This window comes from Staurois parvus, unplaced genomic scaffold, assembly GCF_062004578.1.
Source record: "Staurois parvus isolate SC_StPar_1 unplaced genomic scaffold, SC_StPar_1.0 ptg002146l, whole genome shotgun sequence".
Taxonomy (NCBI): Eukaryota; Metazoa; Chordata; class Amphibia; order Anura; family Ranidae; genus Staurois; species Staurois parvus.
This window is the reverse complement of record NW_028319942.1, coordinates 171,949-196,080: the sequence shown is the minus strand read 5'-3', so window position 1 is coordinate 196,080 and position 24,132 is coordinate 171,949. Positions and strand designations below refer to the sequence as shown.

The following is a 24,132-nucleotide window of genomic DNA, read 5'->3' as shown; positions in this document are numbered from 1 at the left end:
GGGGAGAGGAAAGGGAGAGGAGAGGAGAGGGAGAGGAGAGGAAGGGGAGAGGAGAGGGAAGGAAAGGGAGAGGGGAGAGAAGAGGGAGAGGAAAGGAAGGGAAGAGGAGAGGGAGGGGGAGAGGAAAGGAAGGGGAGAGGAGAGAGAGGGGAGGGTGAGGAAAGGAAAAGGAGGGGAGAGGAAAGGAAGGGGAGAGGAAAAGGAGAGGGAAGGAAAAGGAGAGGGAAGGAAAGGGAGAGGAGAGGAAGGGGAGAGGAGAGGGAAGGAAAGGGGGAGGAAAGGAAAGGAAGGGAAGAGGAGAGGGAGGGGAAGAGGAGAGGGAGGGGGAGAGGAAAGGAAGGGGAGAGGAGAGAGAGGGGAGGGTGAGGAAAGGAAGAGGAGGGGAGAGGAAAAGGAGAGGAGAGGGGAGGAAAGGGAGAGGAGAGTAAAGGAAGGGGAGAGGAAAGGAAGGGGAGAGGGAAGGAAGGGGAGAGGGAAGGAAAGGGAGAGGAGAGGAGAGGAAAGGGAGAGGAGAGGAGAGGAAGGGGAGAGGAGAGGAAAGGAAGGGGAGAGGGAAGGAAAGGGAGAGGAGAGGAAGGGGAGAGGAGAGGAAAGGAAGGGGAGAGGGAAGGAAAGGGAGAGGAGAGGAAAGGAAGGGTAGAGGGAAGGAAAGGGAGAGGAGAGGAAGGGGAAGAAAGGGAGAGGAGAGGGGAGGAAATGAAGGGGAGAGGAGAGGGAGGGGAGGGTGAGGAAAATGAGAGGGGAGGAAAGGGAGAGGAAAGGAAGAGGATGGGAGAGGAAAAAGAAACAGGATTACAAAGAAATGCTGCCGATGGCGTTTTATAGTCTGATTTACCGGGGAAGGGAGAGAAGGGGAAAGGAACGATATCGCCAACATTGCTGGTCTTGCTGCCTTCCTGCCATCCCTCGATGCTGAACCGGTTGTACAGTTTATAATCCCCCTCCAGAGGGCGCATGGTGAACACATAACCTGTAAAGTTGCTCATGTGTGTATCACTTCAGTCACCAGCAAGGCTCCAGCACGCATGCGTCTCTTCTTGGCAGCTCCTGTTTAGTGCGCATGTGCGGGAACCCTCCCTCCATTGAGGTCGCGCCTGCGCGGCCTATGTTGTCAGGAGTGACGTGTCCCGGTGACAGGCTGGCAGGAAGTGGCCGAGTTGTCTGTAGCCGGGGTCGGAGATGCTGAAGAAGTTCGATAAGAAGGACGAGGAGTCCGGTGAGGGCGCTGAGGGGAGGGCTGGTCCGGCTCATCCCTGGCTGTGGCCCTAGGGGGGCTGTGTTGTCAGGGGCCAGGCCCTAGGTTGGGGGCAGGGTTCAGGTGTGCCAGGCCTGGGCACAGGTTGTATGGAGCTCTGGTCTGTGGATAGGAATGGGGGTCATACATGTCTCAGGGGGGTGTGGGGCCATTTCCAGGGACACTTCTGACTGTCTGGGGGGATCCCTCCATCTCTGGGCCATCAGATGGTTGTGGGACTACAAGTCCCAGCATGCCTTGGGTGATGGCGCTGGATATATATACTGATCATGGTATGTTATGTATGGCATTCCAGCTGCATCAACACAACAGGTGTTCAGTGTCTTTGTTTTCTTTTTAAAACAGCCACAGCCTGGGAAGAGAAGCCTGTCCTCTGCCAGCACTCCGCAGGCAAGGGCCTTTACTTTGGGTGGGGAGAAGCAGTGGTCTCTCTGCAGAAGTCCGCCGTGATCCTAAGGGCTTGTTCACATGTCTGGCTGCGCTGCTGCTCCTCTGAAAAGCAATCGGTGTTAGATCGCTCTTCAGATGGCATGTGGCAGCCGTTGAGGAGGTGGATATGTCTTCTCCTCACCACCCGTTTTAACCCACAAAATGCTGACCCAGTGCTCTGTAATCATGTGCATTGCACCCAGTATCAGGGTAGTTTCATCGCAGCCCCAGTTACTTGAGTCCCGCGTTTGGTGGCGGCACCGCCTGCTGAAGGTGATGTGCCATTTAAAGCGAAGTTCCACTCACTCTGTAAAAAAAAAAAAATCAGCAGCTACAAAAACTGTAGCTGCTGACTTTTAAAAAACAGCCACTTACCTGTCCCTCGGTCCCGTGGTGTGTCCCCCGCAGCTCATTTCACCGGCCGTCCTGTATTCCAGGAGGCCGGCATCTTCAGTGTGGGCACCTGGCTGTGACAGCTTGCGGCTTCGTAGCCGGGTACCCACTGCACATGTGCGAGAAGTGCTGCGCTTCATGAATGGGCCCGTAGTCTTCTGGGACCTGTCATGTGTCCCGAAAGACTACGGGGAGGGAGGGGGGAGGACAACTTCCACTTTTCTTTAATAGGGAGCGGGGAACCACTCTTTAAAGCGGAACTTCCCCTTTTGGGTGGAGCTCCACTTTAACTTATGTTCTGTGTACAGCCCTGAGCAGCTGCATGTCTGATTAGGGGCAGTAAACTGCTTTTTCCTTTTACCCCCCCCCCCCCCCCCCCCCCCCCCATATGAACAAGCCCTCCCTTACGCAGGCCATAGGTCAAAAATCGTCCAATTTTTCGGCTGATTTTCGTACCGTTAATGGGTTAATTGGTCGGACGTTTTGGCACTTTTTTTTATCGGTAAAGTTGGAAAACTCATGGCCGATTTTGACGATCAGCCGATCGGGCAAATCGGCCGAACGTTTTACCGATAAAAAAATCTGCGCATGAGCCGTGACCTGCAAGAAGAAGAAAAAGAAGAGGAATTCCAGACCGCTATTATATTTTGTATGAAAAGTCTTGCGGTTGCAACAATGTATCCATTTGTATCCGAATAAAAACATCTGTATCTGAAATGGATACAAATGGATACATTGTTGCAACCGCAAGACTTTTTCATGTAAAATGTAATAGCGGAGCTCTCTGCAGGGACAGAAGTAATTATGGGGTTAAATAAATGCCGGGACAAAAAACGGCCGATCCTTTTTTTTTTTTTTTTTTTTTTTTTTTTTTTTACAGTTGGTGGTAACGTCGGCCGATCGGACGCCCGATTTTTCTTTTTTTTAAAAAAAACGGACGGTTTTCGACCCGTCTATGGCCTGCATTACTCAGTCAAACCAAGAGCTCTCCAATCAAAAGGGAGAAGGAGAGTTACTGACTGGAGACCTATAACTGTAGTGTGTTGGACCTCAGCAGAGAGACTACTCCTTCCACACAGTCAGCAGAGCTCACTGCCGCTTAAAGAGCTTGTTGGACCGCGGCAGAGAGACCACTGCTTCTATGAAATCAGCAAATCTCACACTTCCTGACCGTCTGAGAGCTCGGCAGAGGGCATGCCGGCTCTCGGCAGAGTGACCGCTGCGTACACACAGAGAGCAAGGGCCCTTCTGTAAAGCATGCTGGCAGGGGACAGACTTTTTTTTTTTTACTCAGTCTGTAGCTGCTTTTTAACCACTTGCCGTTTGGCCCCAGTAAATACACTGTAGGTGGGGTTGCACATGCAGGCTCAGTCATGAACATCATTGAGGCTGAATGGGCTAAGGGAGGTGCATTACTCCCCCCCGCAACCCCCAGACACAGTGACTGCGGCTGATGCTTTGAGTGGCCCGGGGATCATATGATCGCTATGTGATGACAACAAAGCTGTTATGAATGAATATCAATCATAACAGATCTGCTTCTTGTACTAGGGAGCTGTGATTGGTCCACAGCTATCACATGATACCCGGGCCAGTCACAGTACCCTGTACCATGTGATTAGCTGTAGCCAATCACTACTTTTATAAATGAAACTCATCCATGACAGTTCAAAGCATTGCTGGTACAATGATTTTTACTGTATCAGCAATCAAAGTGTTAACAAAAAAAAAAAATCTCATCCAAAAATCACTTATCCCCCCCCCCCAACGTATTGCGGTGTTACTATAGTGACACTGAACTATGCTGTTAAAATTATGTAAAGAAACAAAATAGTAAAAAATGTTAATAAGAAATTATTAAAAAAATTTTTAACATAATGTCAGGAGTCAGTGTCCCTGATGACCGCCACACCAGTGGTATGATGGTGCTGTGCTGCACTGGTGACTGGTCACATGATCTCAGCAAGAGGGGGCTGAAACCTTCTGCCAATCATTGGCCAAAGATCACACAACCACCCTATTCTTATCTTCCCCCAATAACTGTCAATAGAAATCACGTCACCAAATTCAGCCACTGAGGTAGGAGACGGGCGGGGGAGGGGGGTCATTTGGATTAAAACCTATTATCACCTTTTTATTCTCCCCACTTCCTGTCTATGTGACAGTTGTCATATTTGACAGGAAGTGAGGAAAAATCTCTCTGGGTACCTGGATACCATCCGAACCCGTCAGTTATAACCCGTCTCTGCGCTATTCAAAACATAAGGAGACTCTCTTTCGATCGGGACCTTTCCTGATCATGTGACCGCCCTGACGACGCATCATGGCGGTCACATGGTCCCTAAACTCCGCCCTGCCTCCCGGCTTCTGAAACTCTTAAAGGGCCGGGAGGCGCTGGCGTGAAGGGGTCAAAGGTACAAAATATGAGGAAATGTGCATGTATTGGAGGGATGGTTCAAATGTGTTTCCTTGTTGATTTGCCCACTTTAAATTGACTTCCCTTGTGATTTCAGGTGGTGGCTCCAATCCCTTCCAGCACCTTGAAAAGAGCGCGGTTCTCCAGGAGGTAAGCTCGTACGCAGGGAACTTCGTTATAGACAGGACAATTTTTTTTTTCTTTATCGTAAATGAGATCCGAGTGATTGCAGATTTCATTCTAAAGCTTTAATTTGTTTTTAATAGAACAAACATATTATACTTACCTGCAACGCAGGGAGAAGGAACAGAGAGTTAAGGTGGGAATACACGATTAGAAAATCGACCAACCGGTCATCCGAGAGGCGTTCGTTCGTTGGTCGAAATCATGACCCACATTAACCAATCTAAAAAAATTGTTCATCGGGCAATACGTAGTGTTGACGTCTTCCGTACAAGTGGAAGTGACGCGGTCTGCGTGTGACCTTGTAGCCACGCCCTTCCAGCCAGAACGATCGATATACACAACGATTACCAGCAATGAGGATAATATCGTTTATTACATGACCTAGATACATAAATAGTGAGACATAAAATATAATCTGCAGAATTCTGGTGTCATCATCTCATTAGGACAATCTACTTTCAACATTTGGATTTTTCGTTCGTGTTTACGAAGATTCCTCGGACATCAACATCCGGGTCATCTTCTGTTTCCGCTCATGCGTGATAGATTTTTTTTCGTACGACTGTCATACCACCACATGGAAAATCGGTCGTTTGTGTGCGGAACGACAAAATTTTTCACTGTCGTTCAACCGGATTTTTTTCATTCACAATATCGTTATCGGTTATAACATCCTGCTCATCAACGAAGAGAAAATCGTTCGATCAGTGGTTCTGCAAATTTAATACGATTTTCTTATGTGTATGGAGCATTAGTTAGTAAATAGCAGCACACATTACACAAATTAGCACTTGTTAGGCACACATTTAACCCCTTGATTACCCAAGATGTCAACCCCCTTCCCAGATAGTGTCATAGTATAGTGACAGTGTATATTGTTTTCACTGATCACTGTATTAGCGTCACACTGGTGATGTCAGTAACCGTTAGATCCCACCCAATGTCAGTGTCAGATTGCCCACCGCACTATCACAATCCCACTATAAGTCATTAATCACCGCCATTACTAGTATAAATAAATAAAATTTCCAGTATATATACCATCATTTGTAGACGCTATAACTTTCATGCAAACCAATTAACCCCTTCAAGCCGTCGCCTCCCGGCCCTTTAAGAGTTTCAGAAGCCGGGAGGCAGGGCGGGGTTTAGGGATCATGTGACCACCGTGACGCGTCGTCACAGCGGTCACATGATCGGCAAAGGTCCCAATCAAAAGAGGAGACCGGGACCTTTCCAAGAGGACCTGTCAGCACATATGTTTTTTTTTTATTAGAACGAAATATGCGGCCGCTCGGCGTCTAGGCCCAAACGCCGGGAGGCCGCACACAGCATGAAGAGGTTAATATACACTTATTGAGATATTTGGGGTTTTTTTTACCAAAGACTTGTAGCAGAGTACATTTTGGCCTAAATTTATGAAGAAATTTTTTTTTTTAATTGGATATGTTTTATAGCAAAAATTAAAAAACTTTTTTCCTAAATTTTCAGTCTTTTTTTTCTTTTATATAATAAAAAGTAAAAAAAATAGAAGTGATCCCATACCACCAAAAGAAAGTTCTATTGAAAAAATATGATATAAATTTCATTTGGGTACAGAGTTGCATGACCACACAATTGCCATTTAAAGTAGCGCAGTCCTTAATAGCAAAAAATGGCCTGGTCATGAAGGGGGTAAAACCTTCCGGAGTGGTTAAGATTTATTATCTGTGTTCTGTTTGTGTAGACTAGGGGTCTCCTAACTTTCCAAACAAAGGGCCAGTTTACTGTCTTTCAGGCTTTAGAGGGGGCTGGACTTTGGACAGTAGAAAATACTTCAATATCAGTGAGAGCAAACTAGGCCCCATCATTGGTTTTAGTGGGAAGACTAGTGCCACATTGTTGGTATCAGTGGGGGGAATAGCGCCCCACCATGGGTGTCAGTGGAAGAAATGGTGCAACATCATTTGTGTCAGTGGGAGGAATAATGCCCCAAGGGCCGGATAAAGGCAGGCAAAGGGTCACATCTGGCCCCCGGGATGCAGTTTGTAGACCACTAATGCACAGTACCGTGGATTTGTAGTCTTCTTCTCATGCCTGTTGCTGTTTTTTTGTTAGGCTCGTCTGTTTAACGAGACTCCAATCAACCCCCGAAAATGTGCTCATATTCTGACCAAGATATTGTACCTGATAAACCAGGTAAGACAAAAGTAATCATTTTTCAATCCACAGAATAAAATGTGTTTTTGTTTTTTTTTTTTATTTTGTTTTGTTTTTTGGGGTTTTTACTTTTTTTTTTTTATGGCACATTTCTATACTTTGCCATTTCTATTTCTGTGCAGCTACAGATCCCAATATTTATTTTTCTCTTAGTTTGGAGAACACTTGGATTGTTGGATTGTGGATCCACATTTTACCTTTTTTCATTCCTTTGTAGGGTGAGCACATGGGAGCTACAGAAGCAACAGAAGCCTTCTTTGCTATGACCAAGCTGTTCCAGTCAAATGATGTAAGTGTCATCAGCTACACCCAGGGGTGGACTGACCATTTAGAAACTCGGGCACTGCCCGAGGGGCCCGGGTCAGTAGGGGGCCCCATGAGATGCCCCTGGTACCTTTTTCATAGGCTTTTTTGAGTTTGGGCAAGGACACAGGGGCCCCATGATCCCCTATTGCCCGGGGGCCCCATGAGTTGTCAGTCCGCCCCTGGCTACACCAGACACCTTTTCATGTGCTTCAAAATGAATTTTTGTAAATGTGTATCTTGGCAATTTTTTTTTCTTTTTTTAAATGTTCGCCTGCACTGACCAATCAGGTATTGCTTTCGTTCTCTAAACTTACACCTGCCCCCACCTCCATTCTAAGCCCCATACTAACTACCCTCTGAAAGGGAGATGTCTACACTTACCTATTCTGGGAGCACTCCAGTCAGGTCACATAATCGGCTTCCAGCTGCCTAGTACAGGAGGGACATCCAACAACAGATACCCCTTAGTAAGCCTATGGGTGATGTCACTGCATAGGGCATTGCAGCCATTGTCTGCGATTTCTTCACTGAAGTCGGCCGCTGTGGAGATCATGTGACCGGCGTGGTTATGGATATCCTCTTAATGGGCAAGCATCTTTGCTCTACAGGCTAGTTAGTATAGCATTTAGAATGGGGGTTGCAGCAAGTCTACATTTAGATATTAACCGGACTTCTACTTCAAAGTCTTTACTGTTATATTTTATAGCTATTCCCAAAGTCCCGCTCCCTAGAAGCCATCGGGGTTGATTTACCAAAACTGACCTTCTAGCTATTCCCAAAGTCCCGCTCCCTAGAAGCCATCGGGGTTGATTTACCAAAACTGACCTTCTAGCTATTCCCAAAGTCCCGCTCCCTAGAAGCCATTGGAGTTGATTTACCAAAACTGACCTTCTAGCTATTCCCAAAGTCCCGCTCCCTAGCAGTCATTGGGGTTGATTTACTAAAACTGACCTTCTAGCTATTCGCAAAGTCCTGCTCCCTAAAATGTAAGATTTCCTGGTACTTTCTTTCCCAGTGACAATGGACACCAAGACGAATGGTGAGTTCAGATCCCTCCAAATGGGACACAGAAGGCAATGAATGCATAACGGGTTCTATTCCGCCCCAGCCCCCCCCCCCCCCCACTATGCCCAAAACTGAAGAAAATTGGGATGAGGTTATACTTTAGGAAAAATGACAGTTGCTTTTATGATTTGGTAAACATTCCTCATGTCTTGTGTTTTTCATTCAGCCCACGCTGCGGAGGATGTGCTACCTCACCATAAAGGAGATGGCCAGCATTTCCGAGGACGTTATCATTGTCACCAGTAGGTGGGTCATCTATTGAGTGTTTTCAGTCCTGTGGATTCGGACCCCTGACACAACTCCAGCCTGAATTCTAAATCCAGATTTCCCTTTTAAAGCCGAACTAAGCCCCCCTATTCTTTACAGCCATGGAAGTTGCCATCTTAGTCTCTGTTTGATCTGCAGGTGCCATGCCCTGAACATATCGGTTATGAAACCAGCCATTGGACTATTTGACAGTTCAGTTGAGAGCACAAGCAGCTGTGACAGTTATCATTTATAGCATGCTTTGAATGTAGTTGTTTAGGGAAACTTCTAAATCGATGGGCTTAGTTCGCTTTAAAGTGGAACTAAACCCTTATATTCTTTTCAGCCAAGGATGCTGCCACCTTAGCCTCTGTTTGATCTACAGCTGCTATGATGCCGCACATGTGATCAGTTATGACACCAACCATTTGATGGTTTGATAGTTTGGTCGACAGCACAAGTAAATGTGACAGTTCACATTCTTGGTATGCCGGGAATGTAGCTGTTTCTTGAAACTGTTAAACTGCTGGGTTTAAAGCGGAGTTCCACCTAAAAAAAATTAAAAAATAAATGTCAGCAGCTACAAACGCTGTAGCTGCTGACTTAAAATACAGCCACTTACCTGTCCCCCGGTCCAGTGGTGTCCTCACCACGGCTGGTTTCACCGGCCGTCTTCTCTCCCTGGCGCCGGCATCTTTAGCGTGGGCATCCGGCTGTAACATCTTGCGGCTTCACAGCCGGGTGCCCATTGCGCATGTGCAAGAAGTGCTGCGCTTTTTGAATGGCCCCGTTGTCTTCTGGGATCTATCATGTGTCCCAGTAGACTATGGGGAGGACAACTTCCGCTTCCGATCGCCCGGGCAATTCCAGAATGGAGTGTTCAGTAGATATATATCTGAAAAAATAAGTGACTTTTAAAACCGTTACTTTGGCAACTGGTGAATTTTTTTTTTTTTTTCTTCTTTCTTCACAGTTTAACCAAAGACATGACCGGGAAGGAGGACAGTTACAGAGGTCCAGCCGTAAGAGCGCTGTGTAAAATCACAGATGTACGTTGTTAGCCATCCAGCTTATTGTCCTTTTCAGATGAACAATGGGAGTTATTGATGTGTTCTAATGTAATGTCTGTATTTGTATAGAGCACCATGCTGCAGGCCATCGAGCGCTACATGAAACAGGCTATCGTGGACAAGGTGCCTAGTGTATCCAGCTCTGCACTGGTCTCCTCTCTGGTAATTGTCTCTGTACTCTTCATTTTCTAAGTTATGGTGGAAATGCAATATTTCTATTTCAGTTATGAATTTGATGCCTGCATATGAATGGAGGCCAGATGATTTTAGTACACACTTTTGAGCTTTTCACTATTTGCATAGAAGCTGCAGCTAGTCAGACAGGACACACCCCATCTCCTGGATGGAAGAAATACAGTATCATCTAGCCCTTACCTCCCCAGCCTGACTGTCTCTGGCCCTCCCATTCCATTCATTGGATTGCAGTTCTTTCAATCATGGAGGCTCAGCATCACGTTGTGGGTGTTACGTAGGGTGGTCTGCATGTCAATGCAGCTTGCCTAAGAACGCCCACTCCCCCCGATTGACATCCACCGATCCATGCATTTATGCATAAGTCCTCCCAAGAGCCAGTCCACTGCTTGCATCAGGGCTGAGGGCTCTTGAGAGACCTACTGGAGCAAGGCACTGTGGTGTTGTAAAAATGCACCCCGCCGGACCCTCCACGATCCGCCTGCATTTCACAGAGAAGCACAGACACCTAGTGATATCACATGATCTAACCCAGTGTTTTTCAACCTTTTTTGTGCAAAGGCACACTTTTTTCATGAAAAAAATCACGAGGCACACCACCATTAGAAAATGTTAAAAAAATGTACCTCTGTGCCTATATTGACTATATATAAAGTAATTCTCTTGAATAGGAATCAAACAAAGAAATTATTTTATAATTACTTTATTATGAAATAATAAAGTATTTTATAATTGGACCCGGGGGCCGGACCAAGAGTAGATGAATGATGTGTATGTGTCATCCATAGTAAGTATAGTAATATTCCCCCATAGTAAGCATAGTAATTCATCCCCCCATAGTAATTCATCCCCCATAGTAATTCATCCCCAAGCCCCCCCTGTGTCAATTCACTTACCTTTGCTCCGCGCGTTCCTCTCGCCGTTCCGGTGTAGCATGAAAATCTGTCTCCTATGAGGATCTGTCCCCCCTCGACGTATCTGCGCATGTGCCAGTTTCGGGCATTAGCAGCCGATCGGCGATCTCTGGCACATGCGCAGATACATCGAGGGGGACAGATCATCCTGACAGTATCACGCTCCGCGGGCCGGATTAAAAGGTCCGCCGGGCCGTAGTTTGCCCATTGCTGTTCTAATGATTGGTCTATTTGTGAGCCGAGGCCACGTTACGGATGAAATTGCAATTTTTCCCACGGCACACCAGACAATATCTCACGGCACACTAGTGTGCCGCGGCACAGTGGTTGAAAAACGCTGATCTAACCTAAGGAGCGTAATGAAATCGAAAACATTTTGTTGATAAAAATGTAATTGTTATATTGATGAGGCAAGAAAAGGGCGACCAGGGAAAGCAAAATATAAGCAGATTAAACTTCAGCTTTAGGCTCCATGAAATCTAGCGTTTTTTTTTTTTTTTTTTTTTTTTTTTTTTTTTTTGGAGGGGGGGTTTAAGCTCAAAAAATGCTGGAAAAAGACACTGGATAATAACCGCTGGTAATAGCACTTTTTAGTAGCATTTTAGTAGTGTTTAGGAGCATTAGCATTTTAATAGCGGTTCTACAGTACATGTAGTGGGGGGAGATAGAAAAAAGCTGTTAGGAGCATTATAGTAAGGTTTAGAAGTTTTCAGCCTTTTTTGCCTGCTGGCAAATCGCTCCCAAGAACGCAAAAAAAAGGGTTGTTTGTTTTTTTGTTTCTTTTTTTTCTGCTCCTAGAAGCTGAAGTTTGAAAAACGCTTCTAGCTTACAATAGTGTGTATGGACACATAGGATAACACAATTTACTTCGGTGGTAGGGGAAGAAAAAAAAAACGCTCATAACTAGCTGTAAGGGGCTTAAAAATAAGTTGTGTGCATGGAACCTTAATACAGGCCATAGACGGGTGGAAAATCGACTGATTTTTCGGCCAAAAAACAAAATCGGCCGATTTTCGCACCGTTAATGGGTTAAATGGTCGGCCGTTTTTTGGGGTTTTGGCACATTTTTTTTTTATCGGTGAAGTTGGAAAAAAATCAGCCGATTTCAACGATTGGCCGATTTTCCCAGCAATGATGGGCAAATCGGCCAATCTTTTTACTGATTTAAAAAATCTGCGCATGAGCCGTGGCCTGCAAGAAGAAGAAAAAGAAGAAGAATTCCAGTCCGCTATTATATTTGACATGAAAAAGTATTGTGGTTGCAATAATGTATCTATTTGTATCCGAATAAAAACATCTGTATCCGAAATGGATACATTGTTGCAACAGCAATGCTTTTTCATGTCAGATATAATAGTGGAGCTCCTTGCAGGGACAGAAGTAATTAAATGCCGGCCGTAGACAGGACGAAAATTGGGTGATTTTTTTTTGCTTTTGTTTTGTTTTTGTTTTACCGTTGGTGATAACGTTGGCCTATTGAACGACCGATTTTTCCGTTTTTGTTTTTTTTTTTTTTTTATTTAAAACGGACGGTTTTTGACTCATCTATGGCCTGCATGAGGCTGGCCATACACTTTACAATTTTCTTACAGTTTTCTGTCCAATTTTCTTCCTTTAGCTTTACCTTCAACTATGTAGTGCAAGGGCCCGCCTAATTGGATACAATTGAAAGTGTTGTTAGGTTTGACCTCATGTTATATGGTTTTTGGTAAATCTAAACCAAAAATCTAAAGAAAAATGTATAATGTATGGCCAGCCTGAGTCTAAAGAAAAAATTCTCAAGAAAATTTGTATAATGTATGGCCAGCCTAAGCCTAATACACGGGTCAAATTATGAAGTAATTTTCTTTCAAAAATCTATATCTCACCATTAGTGGGTCACAGAAACGGTATATTTTCGTGTGACCATCGAATTTGAGTGATTGGGCATGTTGGCAATTTTTTTCAAAAAAGGAATGAATTTCGAATCAATGATGGGAGAATCATGCAAGAAATCTAAAGCTGTGACCTGGAAAGAAAAGAAAATTCTTGGCCACAAAAATTCTTTTCTGTAGCAACATGAAGAGAAATTGAAGGCTTGATTGGTTGAATTTCGAAATTAATGGTGGCGCCATCGCATTACAAAACGCACAGAATTTCAGATTTTCTAAAGAACATTTGTTTGGAATTCGGCCCGTGTATGGCCTGTATTAAACTTTGCACTAATAACTTATCAGGTAATTAAGTAGTTGGTGACTTTTTTTCTAGTGGGAAAGCGCCTAGACAGTATAAGTGAACCTTACATGTCACTGCAAGGTTCACTTTAAAGAATTCAGGAAAAAGCGTGCTATGCAAAGCGGCCGATCGGTTGTTGGCTGTCATTTTTTTGTCTTTGCACTGGAGAAAAGATGTAATTGTTGGCAGGTAACAGACTTCCGCTCGCTTATTACTGTGAATGGTCCTCTAGTCTCACCTCACACATGTAAGGCCTCATGTACACGGGACACTTCTAAACAATGGAAACTGGCTGCTAGAAAATGTAATTTAAAAAAGGTCTGTTTAGCCGCGTTTGCATCACGCGTTTATGTGCGTTTTGCATTTAGAAGCGTTTTTTAAAGATAAGCACAGGAGAACCTCCCAAATGCACTGAAAAGTGGTAAATTATTAAATATTTCAAACTGTTTCAGAGAAATACAGAGTAGAAGCAGAGACAGCAGTATGTGTTGAGATTAGCTAGGTGTGAGTTGCTCATTAACATTTCTTTTGTTTCCAAGGGTGGGAAAGGTGTCTGGTGGAGGGAGTCATTAAGGCCACCTGGCAGGGGGTCTTCATGAGGAATTTGAGGTGTGAATGGTCATTAACATATCTTTCGTTTCCAAGGGTGGGGGAGGTCTGAGGTGTGAATTGGTCATTACAATGTGTGAAAAGCTTAGTAGGAACATCCTGTGTTCAGTGTTTTGTCCGTCCGAGTACCTTGAAAATGCTTTTCATGAATTTTTCATGATGAAAAAAGGCTCTGGACAGCATCGGGAGCTGGAAAAGTTAAAAAAAAATTTCAAATGCTTATAAACGCGATTAGCCGCATTTACAAGTGTTTTGCATTTGAATCGCTGATAAAATCGACTACTGAACGCAAGTTTTCTGCGTTCAAAAAAACGACTGTATACTCAACTGCCTGTAAACGACGATGTGTACATGGACACATAGGAAGGCAATAGGGAGAGTTCAGGGGCTGCTGAAAAAAACGCTGAACAGCTCTTAAACGTGCGTTTATCAGCTGCAGTGTACATGAGCCCTTAGGCACAAATGTGGGGCAATTATTACACAGTAAAATCTATTGCACAGTACAATTCTCATTGTCCTCTGCCCTGTAGCACTTGTTGAAGACCAGTTTTGATGTTGTGAAACGCTGGGTTAATGAGGCCCAAGAAGCTGCATCCAGTGATAACATCATGGTGCAGGTGAGCAATACCTGAGTGACCTTTTTAGCTTTCCTTTCTGGCTTGCTTCTTGTGCACAATGATGGCGTTTGCTCCTTCTCTTCCTTCAGTATCACGCCCTTGGATTGCTTTACCACGTGCGTAAAAATGACCGCCTGTCCGTCAACAAGATGCTGAGTAAATTCATGCGTCACGGGCTGAAGTCTCCTTTCGCTTACTGCATGATGATCCGGGTGGCCAGCAAGCTGTTAGAAGAGGAGGATGGAAAGTAAGACACTTGGCCATGTATTGTTTAGATATTATTCGGGAAGGATTTGTGAGTGAGTTGGTATCGTCTCTTTCAGCCGGGACAGTCCGTTGTTTGATTTCATCGAGAGCTGCCTGAGAAACAAACATGAAATGGTCGTTTATGAAGCTGCCTCCGCCATTGTGAACCTTCCCTCCTGCACTGCTAAGGAGCTGGCACCCGCCGTGTCTGGTTAGTAACATCTGTTGGCAGGTTTTACTTTTTTTTTTTAATCAAAATAACAAACCTAAATATGGATAGCATGTTGGGATAGTGTTTACAACAAAGACTTGAGACCCAGGTTTAGTTTCCCCCAGTGTTACCACCTGAATGGAGTTTACAAATTCTTGACCTGCTTGGGAATTGTAGTTAGAGCGGTGGGTAGGTTCACTTTTAAGGTATAAAACTCGACAGACGGGTCATTTTTTTTTTAACTTTTGAATAGCATTTGGAAGGTTTAAAACCTCTTCCAGGTCTTTATCGCTGTCTGTGACTCAGCTGGTGAGATTCTCCTCTTTGTGTCTCTGTGGCATCCCTGTGACACTATTTATTTATTACAGGTACTTATATAGTGCCATCAAATTATGCATCTCTCTCTCTGTATATGTATGTGTGTGTGTGTGTATGTATATGTGTGTGTATGTGTGTATATATATATATATATATATATATATATATATATATATATATATATATATATATATATATATATATATATATATATATATAAATTGGCCCTAGTATTTATATGTATGAACGTGAGTTGGGGACCTTGGATTGTACACCCCTTGAGGGTCAGGGACTGATGTGAATGTACAATATATGTACAATATATATGTAAAGCAATGCGGAAATTGACATCGCTATATAAATACCTGAAATAAATATATATATGTGTGTATACACACACACACTTATTTCAGGTATTTATATAGCGATGTCAATTTCCGCATTGCTTTACATATATATTGTACATTCACATCAGTCCCTGACCCTCAAGGGGTGTACAATCTAAGGTCCCTAACCCTCAAGGGGCATACAATCTAAGGTCCCCAACTCACGTTCATACATATAAATACTAGGGCCAATTTTTATATATATATATATATATATATATATATATATATATATATATATAATTTTCTTTATATGTGTGTGTGTGTGTGTATATATGTATGTGTATATTTATATATATGTATGTATATGTGTGTGTATATTTTTATATATATATATATATATATATGTGTATGTGTGTGTGTGTATATATGTATTATATATATATATATATATATATATATATATATATAGTGTGTGTATGTGTGTATATATATATTTCAGGTATTTATATGGCGCTGTCAATTTGTGCAGCGCTTTACACACACACTATATGTATGTATGTCTCTGGTTGTATAATCATGTTTTATTTCTCTGCTTATCTTGTTGTTTCCTTTGTTAGTATTACAGCTCTTCTGCAGTTCTCCCAAAGCTGCCCTTCGCTATGCAGCTGTCAGGACCCTTAACAAGGTAAAGTGCTCTAGTATGGAAACTTTTGGTCAATGGAGAGGATGTATGGGCTAATTCATAAAATGTCTGTCTGCCTAGTGCAGCCTTTCTCAACTTTTGCAACACAGAAGAACCCTTAAAATAGCTTTCTGGTCTCAGGGAACCGCTGCTAAAAATGATTATATCTACACCTAATGATACATTCGTGTGATGGTCAGTGGGAAGAATCCTCCTTACCATTGTGGTCATTGGGAAAAATTGCCCCCTTACAGATCGCTAAAAAGAGCAATGGTGTAGGTGCCGCATAAATCAATTGTCAGTGCAGAGAACTCTTATAAAATATGATATTTTCCACTTAAAAAATATTAATGGAATAACAATAATTAATAATTACTGATGTTCCAAAAGGAAAGTCCAAATAAATCAGTCCACAAAATGATCACCCTGGAAAACTTGTGCAAAAATAAATGCATAAATATATGTGAAATGCTGCCCTCTCAGGTGTGCAATCATCAAAAAGTGTTGCCTCCCACGCTTGTGGTTGGTACACTAGGCTTTAAGCACCTGTCCAGGCCAATTTTCAGCTTTCAGCGCTATCACACTTTGAATGACAATTGCACGGTCATGCAACACTGTACCCATATGAAGTTTTTAGCATATTTTGAGACAAAACTTTATTTTGGTGGTATTTTATTCACCACTGGGATTATTATTTTTTTTGCTATTTAAATGAAAAAGTCCAAACATTTTGAAAAAAAGTTTTTCTTATAAAATTTTGCAAATAAATCTTTCTTCATAAATCTTGGCCAAACTTTATTCAGTTATCTTTTTAGTAAAAAAAAACCCAAATTAGTTTATAACCAAAAATTATAATTTTTCTACCCTTTTTTTACATTTGAATTTTATTTTTATTATTTATGAGTTTTTTGTTTTTTTTACATACTGTAACCCTAGCAGTACAGTGCCACCATAGTGACACTGTACTTCTTGTGGGGGTGATGAAGATATTTTATTTTTTTTTTTACACAGATTGCTTTTACACCCATAAAGGATGTAAAAGCAATCATTTCCCCTTCTCTCTTGCTGCATTCTTGCAGCCATTGAGAAATACTGTGTGAGCTCTGATTGGTCACGACTTGTCACATGGCGCAAGGCTGTTGTGAATAGCCTTGTACCATGTGATCTATGTGATCATTCACAGATTTCACATGTAGTAAGCAATGATGTCAGGAAGTGACATCTAGTTTACTACTATTCATATGATCACTGATTGGCCAATCAGTGATCACATGATCGGGACCTCACACAGGAGGACACAGCGGGCATCGGGTCGCCGTGCTGCGCGCTCGCAGAGAGCAGGGAAGCCGTCTATGACTGGAAACCCGCCCCTGCACTGCTCCCATCCAGCCGTTTATATCAGGGCTTGAAAAAGCCGCTCGCCAAATGCGAGGAGAAATTCTTATGTGGTGAGCGGCGAGCACATGTGATGGATGGAGCGGCTTCACCTGCGCTCCAAGCCTCATTGTGAAGCCGAGTTCCGTTTTCCAACTTCCGGTTTCCAGCTTCTTCGGCACCGCCATTACACTGGCAGCGCCACTGAGGGGACAGGTGCAGGAGAGGTCTGCTCTCCTCCGCTGAGAGGTGACACCTTCCACTGCCGCAGGGGACACGAAGAGAGGCCCGCTCTCCACTGCCTTGGGGGATCACTCTAGAGAAACCACTGCACTGCCCTCACACAGAGCTCAGTGGCCTTAGTATACTGCAGTGTACCTCTGAGCATAGGGCTACAAATTAAACTGTAAGACACTTGTTATTTACTGTTCCAAAACACATTGATTTTCTTTGTATAAGTTTCTGCTAAAATACGACTGGACTTTAATAAATGCGCAAACTGTTGGCGATATTTAAATCCTGTATAATAATAATAATAATAAAAAATGAATAATAAAAATATAAAAGTATTATACAAAAATCAGTTTAAAGAAAAACTGCAATAACAACTGAAAATATGTGCTCACTAACAAAAATCATATCGTCATATTAAAAAGTCTCTTTTTAAAGGTGCAGGCGATAAACAAAAAAAATACAAAATGTTCACAGTTTTAAAGCTGTAAAGCTTGATATTTTGATTGCACCCTATTGCTATTAAGCTATTGCTGTTATGTTTAAATTGACATAATAAAGCTGTGTTATAATTGCAGTTTTTTATGTTTTGGACTCTTTATTCTAAAGAAAAATGTAATTTCATAAGCTTTAAGGGGGTGGGGTTGGAGGCGGACCTGGGCAAGGTTGGGTGGGGCAACTGGTGGAGAGTAAGGTTTGTGCCTGGCTAGTAGGTTTAGACTCGAAATTTTAAGCCCTGGTTTATATACATGGGCCGGATGGGCAGTGGTTAATGGATTATTTTCCAAGGAATAAATCAGACCACTGTGATGTTTTATTCTCCTTAACCACTTCCCGACCGGCCGTTGTATATCAACGGCCAGACGGTGGCAGTGCAGGGTCGGGTGGCCGTTTATAAACGGCCTCCCCGCACCCTGCTTGTGCATGCTCCCTGGGAGCGCGCTGCAATGCGATCCGGTGCCCGCTGTGTCCTCCGGACACAGTGAAACACCGATCGTCGGACGGGACCTCTGTACGAGGTCCCGATCATGTGATCACTGATTGGCCAATCAGTGATCACATGCAAAGTAGTAAGCATGATGTCACTTGTGACATCATTGCTTACTACATGTGAAATCTGTGAATGATCACAGAGGTCACATGGTACAAGGCTATTCACAACAGCCTTGTACCATGTGACAAGCTGTGACCAATCACAGCTCACTCAGTAGTTCTCAATGAGTGCAAGAATGCCGACAGAATAAGAAATGATTGCTTTTACATCCTATATGGGTGTAAAAGCAATCTGTGTAAAAAAAAAAAATCTACATCACCCCCCACAAGTAGTGCAGTGTCACCATGGTGACACTGTACTGCTAGGGTGACAGTATGTAAAAGAAAAAAAAAATAATAATATAAAAAAATAAAATAAAAATGTTTAAAAATTATAATCTTTGGTTATGAACTAACTTGGATTTTTTTTTTTTAACTAAAAAGATAACGGAATAAATTTTGGGCAAGATTTGTGATGAAATATTATTTATTTGCAAAATTAAAAAAAAAAAAAACTTTTTTCAAAATTTTTGGACTTTTTCATTTACATAGCAAAAAAAATAAAAATCCCAGCGGTAAATAAATACCACCAAAATAAAGCTTTATCTGTCTCAAAAAAATGGTAAAAATTAATTTGGGTACAGTGTTGCATGACCACGCAATTGTCATTCAAAGTGTGATAGCACTGAAAGCTGAAAATTGGCCTGGACAGGAAGGGGGTGAAAGTGTCCGGTCTGGAAGTTGTTAATCTTGAAACATTGGAATCCCAGGACAAGCGCTCCCAAACTCCAGCACACACACTCCACCTCCCAATGCTCCACACTCAAATCTCCATGTAGGAGAAAAAAACAAGAAAACCCCAAATGGTGCGGTACCAACTAAACGATTCTTTTATTGCCACAATAGAGTGCTACTTACAAGATGAAAATAAGTGAATAGCCCAAAGATGTTAGCTTTAGTAAGCTCTTAGTGCAAGAAAAGCCGAATCAGTGCTCTCACCACCGCCGGCCTTCGATATCTGACGCTCAGTCACTTCCGGTCACCGCACAGCCACGCTCTGACGCGTTTCGTTACTTCCGACTTAGTCTGGAGGAACCCTGGTTGAGAAACCCTGGTCTAGTGCATAACAACCAATCAGATTTCAGCTATTTAGTTGCTGCGTGTTGGATAATGCTTCCAAAGACCAGATTTGTTGAAATATTATATTATTTTTAGGAAAATATGAGAGGCTGGAGAAGGATAAAGACAGTCAATTCATTGTGTCCTAATATCTCTGTTCTGTCAAATGTGCTAGGTGGCCATGAAACACCCATCAGCTGTAACTGCCTGTAACCTGGACCTGGAAAATCTGGTAACAGACTCCAACCGCAGTATCGCCACCTTGGCCATTACCACACTGCTGAAGACTGGAAGCGAGAGCAGTATTGACCGGCTCATGAAACAAATCTCATCCTTCATGTCAGAAATCTCAGACGAATTTAAGGTTTGTAATCAGTACTGTTTAAAGGATAAATTCATCTTTTTTAATATGTTACACCCGTATTTAGAGTGTAACATGTTGAGCATCTACTACTGCACCCCCCGACTTGCCCCCTCCTTGTGACAGCAGGCAGGGGACCTTCCCCCCCTGCATTTGCTGTCACAATTTGACAACAACACAGTATGGACTCTGCCCATGCTTTTTTATTTATTTATTTCTTTCAGGTACTTATATAGCGCCGTCAATTTACATATATATTATACATTCACATCAGTCCCTAACCCTCAAGGGGCGTACAATCTAAGGTCCCTAACCCTCAAGGGGCGTACAATCTAAGGTCCCTAACCCTCAAGGGGTGTACAATCTAAGGTCCCTAACTTACATTCATACATACATATACTATATATTTTAGTCAGGAGCCAATTAACCTACCAGCATGTCTTTGGAGTGTGGGAGGAAACCGGAGTACCCGGAGAAAACCCACGCAGGCACAGGGAGAACATGCAAACTCCAGGCAGGTGGTGCCATGGCTGGGATTTGAACCAACGACCCCTAGTACTGCCAGGCGGAAGTGCTATCCATTTAGCCACTGTGCTGCCCAGAATTCTGTGAATGAATGCCTACAAGTACTGTCAGCCATTGCAGCTGATGGCTTTTAGTTCTCAATAAACTATGGGGGACTGGTGAGGCTCTAGGTAGATCATTGCGCTTCCTGGAGTTCAGCAACTGCCTGTCCATATGGGCAGACAGTGTGCTGCCAGTCTGCAAGAGCCTAACATTGCACCAGCGATCTCCTGATTCAGGTGCAATGCTTTTACAGGCTCTCAAGAAAAAAAAATAAACTTTTTTTTTTTTTTTTTTTTAATCTGCAAAAAATGTGCATTTGTTATTATTTTTTTTATATCACATGACCGCACAGAAGCTGGAAATTAACAAAAAAGAGCGCTCAAGGGTAATATCGCCCATACTGCTACAATGGAAAAAAGAGATTCAGCAGGATGCACATTATCAGTTTTTTTTTTTTTAAAGGTGAACTTTTCCTATAAGACGTTAATTTCCGTAATTACCACAATTGCAGTTGATTAAAGATGGTCTTGGTGTAGCAAATTGCCAACTTCAGTCACAGCGGTACCTAAGCAGCACCAACTATTTGCCCTCTTTGAAGCTCAGTAAGCTCTGACATGACTCCGTATTACTAGCAGCGCATGCAGTAAATGACAAAAGCGAGGCTTCCCAGCTGTTAGCTAGGTGTCTCATCACACAGCGGAAGCAAAAGAATGTTACATCACTTCCGCTTTCAACACGAAACATGTCTTCACTTTCACACCTGCAAATCATGTAGGGTTTCCTCGTTTTTGTCTAACCCCTGTATGTAACATACATAAAATATGTTTAAATGCACAAGTAATTTTATAGCATGTTTTTTGCTGAAATTAGTGGTCTGGTGATGGGATCTCTTTAAAGTACTTTCATGAATCTGTCTCAGATATTCAATCTAAGGCTGGGTTTTCATTTGTGGATGCTTCTTTCCTCCAGGTGGTTGTTGTACAGGCGATCAGCGCTCTGTGTCACAAGTATCCTCGCAAGCATGCCGTCATGATGAACTTCTTGTTCTCCATGCTTCGTGAAGAGGTAAGTTTTATTGAAACTTGATAACCAGCAAGTCATAAATTGCACAATTGTGTCCCCATAATGAACAGTGATGTATCCAACCAAAACTTTTTCAAAAAAGAAAAGTACTGTTTGGATACCCCAATATGTTCCTCTGGCCAGTTCCATAACTGCTACCAGGTGCTGGTTTTAGTTTTGTAAGGCTCCTCAAGCTCGGTAGTCATTCCAGAGCAAAATGGCGCATCCTTGCACTCTATTTTTTTTTTAGTCCGCAAACGTGCAAACTACAATGAAAAACCCGTAAGTGTTTCACAAAAAAGTGCAAGTGCAAAAACACCACACAAAAAGTGCACTTAGGGGTGTGCTTTGTCCTACCCCCGAAGGGGTTGGACCACTACCCTGATCCCCTGGGGCACGAAGCTCCTGACGGGGACAAGGTTCCCATTTGGTCCTCCTGGCCAAAAGGCCTGGTGGACCACCGTTCCTTATGTCCAGCCGAAGCCGGACATCCAGTACTTGGTCAGGGGGCTCTCCCGAAGAGAAAACCCCCTAGGGACAGGGGAGGAAGGAACCAAAAGGCCACACATCCCCCCCCCCTAGACTTCAGGGCAGGCCCGAGGACCCACACCCTCCATCATGTGAAGAAAACACACACATAAGTAAAAAGGGACAAATGTGGGAGTGAAAAAATAAATTAAATAAATAAAAATAAAAAAAAGTAGTCGTGCCAAATTGTGCACTGACCAGGCCCTGAGGCCTGTAGCAAAAAAATTGCCCAGGACTTGGCCAAAAGGCCCGGTCCTAGAGGCGCAGTGCAAAAAGTGTTTAAATGCAGTGACCATGTGCTCTTTCGCAACGTGGGGTCCCACACCCAAGTGCTACTCGGAGCACCCCTGTGGCGACTACTCAGGGGGCACTGTGTTTGCGGACTCTCTGCCTTCCCAGCCCCTGGCCAGACAAGGTAGATCCGTCCAAATCAGGAGGTACTGGGTCCTTCCAGTTTTCTCGGGGGAATTACTCCCAGGGCCCCAGCTTAACTCGTGGCGCTCCCCGGTTTCTGTCCCCCCGGTACTAGCCTTCCAGACCCCCATCATACCAGTGAGGGTACTATACAACAGCCATCCCCGCAAAGCTAGAATGGCCGGGAGCACCCCCACTGGACACTGATAAGAACAGATACTACACTTGATCTTAGCCAAAAGGCAGAGAAGCGATATCCTTGCACTCTATTAATTTACTCCATGGTCACAAGTGTGTGAAATAGTTTCAGCCCAGTCTCCACCCTCTCTAATGCATTTTATCCTGTTGAGGGTCTAATTGTTGAGGCCTTTGTGATTAGACCCTCAGCAGGATGAAACTATTTGACACACTTGTGACCATGGAATACATTAAAGACTGTGGGGATGCCCCATTTTGTTACGAACTCAAAAGCATTTTTAAACCACACATAGAGATCGAAGATAATGGAGTATATGATCCTTTCATGGACAATCGCTGCAGCATCTGAAAGATTTATTGGATTCTGCCATTGTTTGTTTCCACTACACGTCTCCTATTATGCATTACTTTATTGCATAATTTTTTAAGGGGTTGAGATTTTTATTGCTATATGTATCCCTAATAGGTGGATTTCTATTTGTTTTCTGTCCTACTGACCACTCTAGAAATAAGGGACCGCTCTAGAAATAAGGGGTCAGATATTAACAATAGTTTTGTCACCTATAAAGGAATGCCCTTTAATCTTGTAAAGGTATATTCATTGTATTAAGAACTCGTCGTTGCAATTGACAGGGTGGATTTGAATACAAACGGGCCATAGTAGACTGTATCATCAGCATCATTGAGGAGAATCCAGAGAGCAAAGAGACAGGGCTGTCACATCTCTGTGAGTTCATAGAGGATTGTGAGTTCACTGTCCTGGCCACCCGCATTCTTCACCTGCTGGGACAGGAGGGACCAAGGACTGCCAACCCGTCTAAGTACATTCGGTTTATCTACAATCGGGTCATCCTTGAGAATGAGGAGGTTCGAGCGGGTGAGCCTGTGACTCAGATCTTTCTGCTAATCAGCCTGATTTTACTCTAGAATTATTGTTCACATTCTGATTATTTCCAATAGGCGCTGTCAGTGCTCTAGCCAAATTCGGTGCCCAAAACGAAGACGTGCTGCCCAGCATCTTGGTACTATTAAGAAGGTAGGTGAACACATTTCCCTGAAAAACTGAGTCTATGACTGACTCCACTTAGGTTGGTTAGCAGGCATCTGTGCTATTGGAACTGAAAAGAATAGAAAGCTCACTAAATTGAGGAACGTTTAGCACCTGATCAGCACTCCTCGGTGATTAAACCCCTGTCTAAGTGAAATGTGTCAGATTAGTAGGTGCTAGCAAGATCTGGTTTCAAGCCATCAAAAGAAAAAGGACTTGTCAGAATAGTGGCTTGTACATGTACATCTTGGACAACCTCTACCAAAGCCACAGGCATCTATATGGACTTGCCCTCTTCCCAGCT

At 43.3% G+C, this 24,132-nt stretch overlaps 1 protein-coding gene and 1 pseudogene across 1 annotated transcript in view; one reads left to right on the top strand and one right to left on the bottom strand.

Moving 5' to 3' along the window:
* Positions 1 to 1,036: 1,036 nt before the first annotated feature.
* Positions 1,037 to 24,132, top strand: part of COPG1 (coat protein complex I subunit gamma 1) — a 42,766-nt gene continuing 19,670 nt past the window's right edge. Inside the window, exons 1-15 of the mRNA XM_089665213.1 lie at positions 1,037 to 1,216; positions 4,591 to 4,643; positions 6,774 to 6,854; positions 7,093 to 7,164; positions 8,413 to 8,492; positions 9,466 to 9,541; positions 9,632 to 9,724; positions 14,022 to 14,108; positions 14,198 to 14,355; positions 14,432 to 14,565; positions 15,830 to 15,897; positions 19,826 to 20,014; positions 21,548 to 21,643; positions 23,414 to 23,657; positions 23,741 to 23,816. Coding sequence (XP_089521339.1) covers positions 1,180 to 1,216; positions 4,591 to 4,643; positions 6,774 to 6,854; positions 7,093 to 7,164; positions 8,413 to 8,492; positions 9,466 to 9,541; positions 9,632 to 9,724; positions 14,022 to 14,108; positions 14,198 to 14,355; positions 14,432 to 14,565; positions 15,830 to 15,897; positions 19,826 to 20,014; positions 21,548 to 21,643; positions 23,414 to 23,657; positions 23,741 to 23,816 — 1,544 coding nt within the window. The 5' untranslated portion in view covers positions 1,037 to 1,179. The remainder of the gene's footprint in view (positions 1,217 to 4,590; positions 4,644 to 6,773; positions 6,855 to 7,092; positions 7,165 to 8,412; positions 8,493 to 9,465; positions 9,542 to 9,631; positions 9,725 to 14,021; positions 14,109 to 14,197; positions 14,356 to 14,431; positions 14,566 to 15,829; positions 15,898 to 19,825; positions 20,015 to 21,547; positions 21,644 to 23,413; positions 23,658 to 23,740; positions 23,817 to 24,132) is intronic.
* Positions 22,722 to 22,837, bottom strand: LOC149432430 (U2 spliceosomal RNA; annotated as a pseudogene).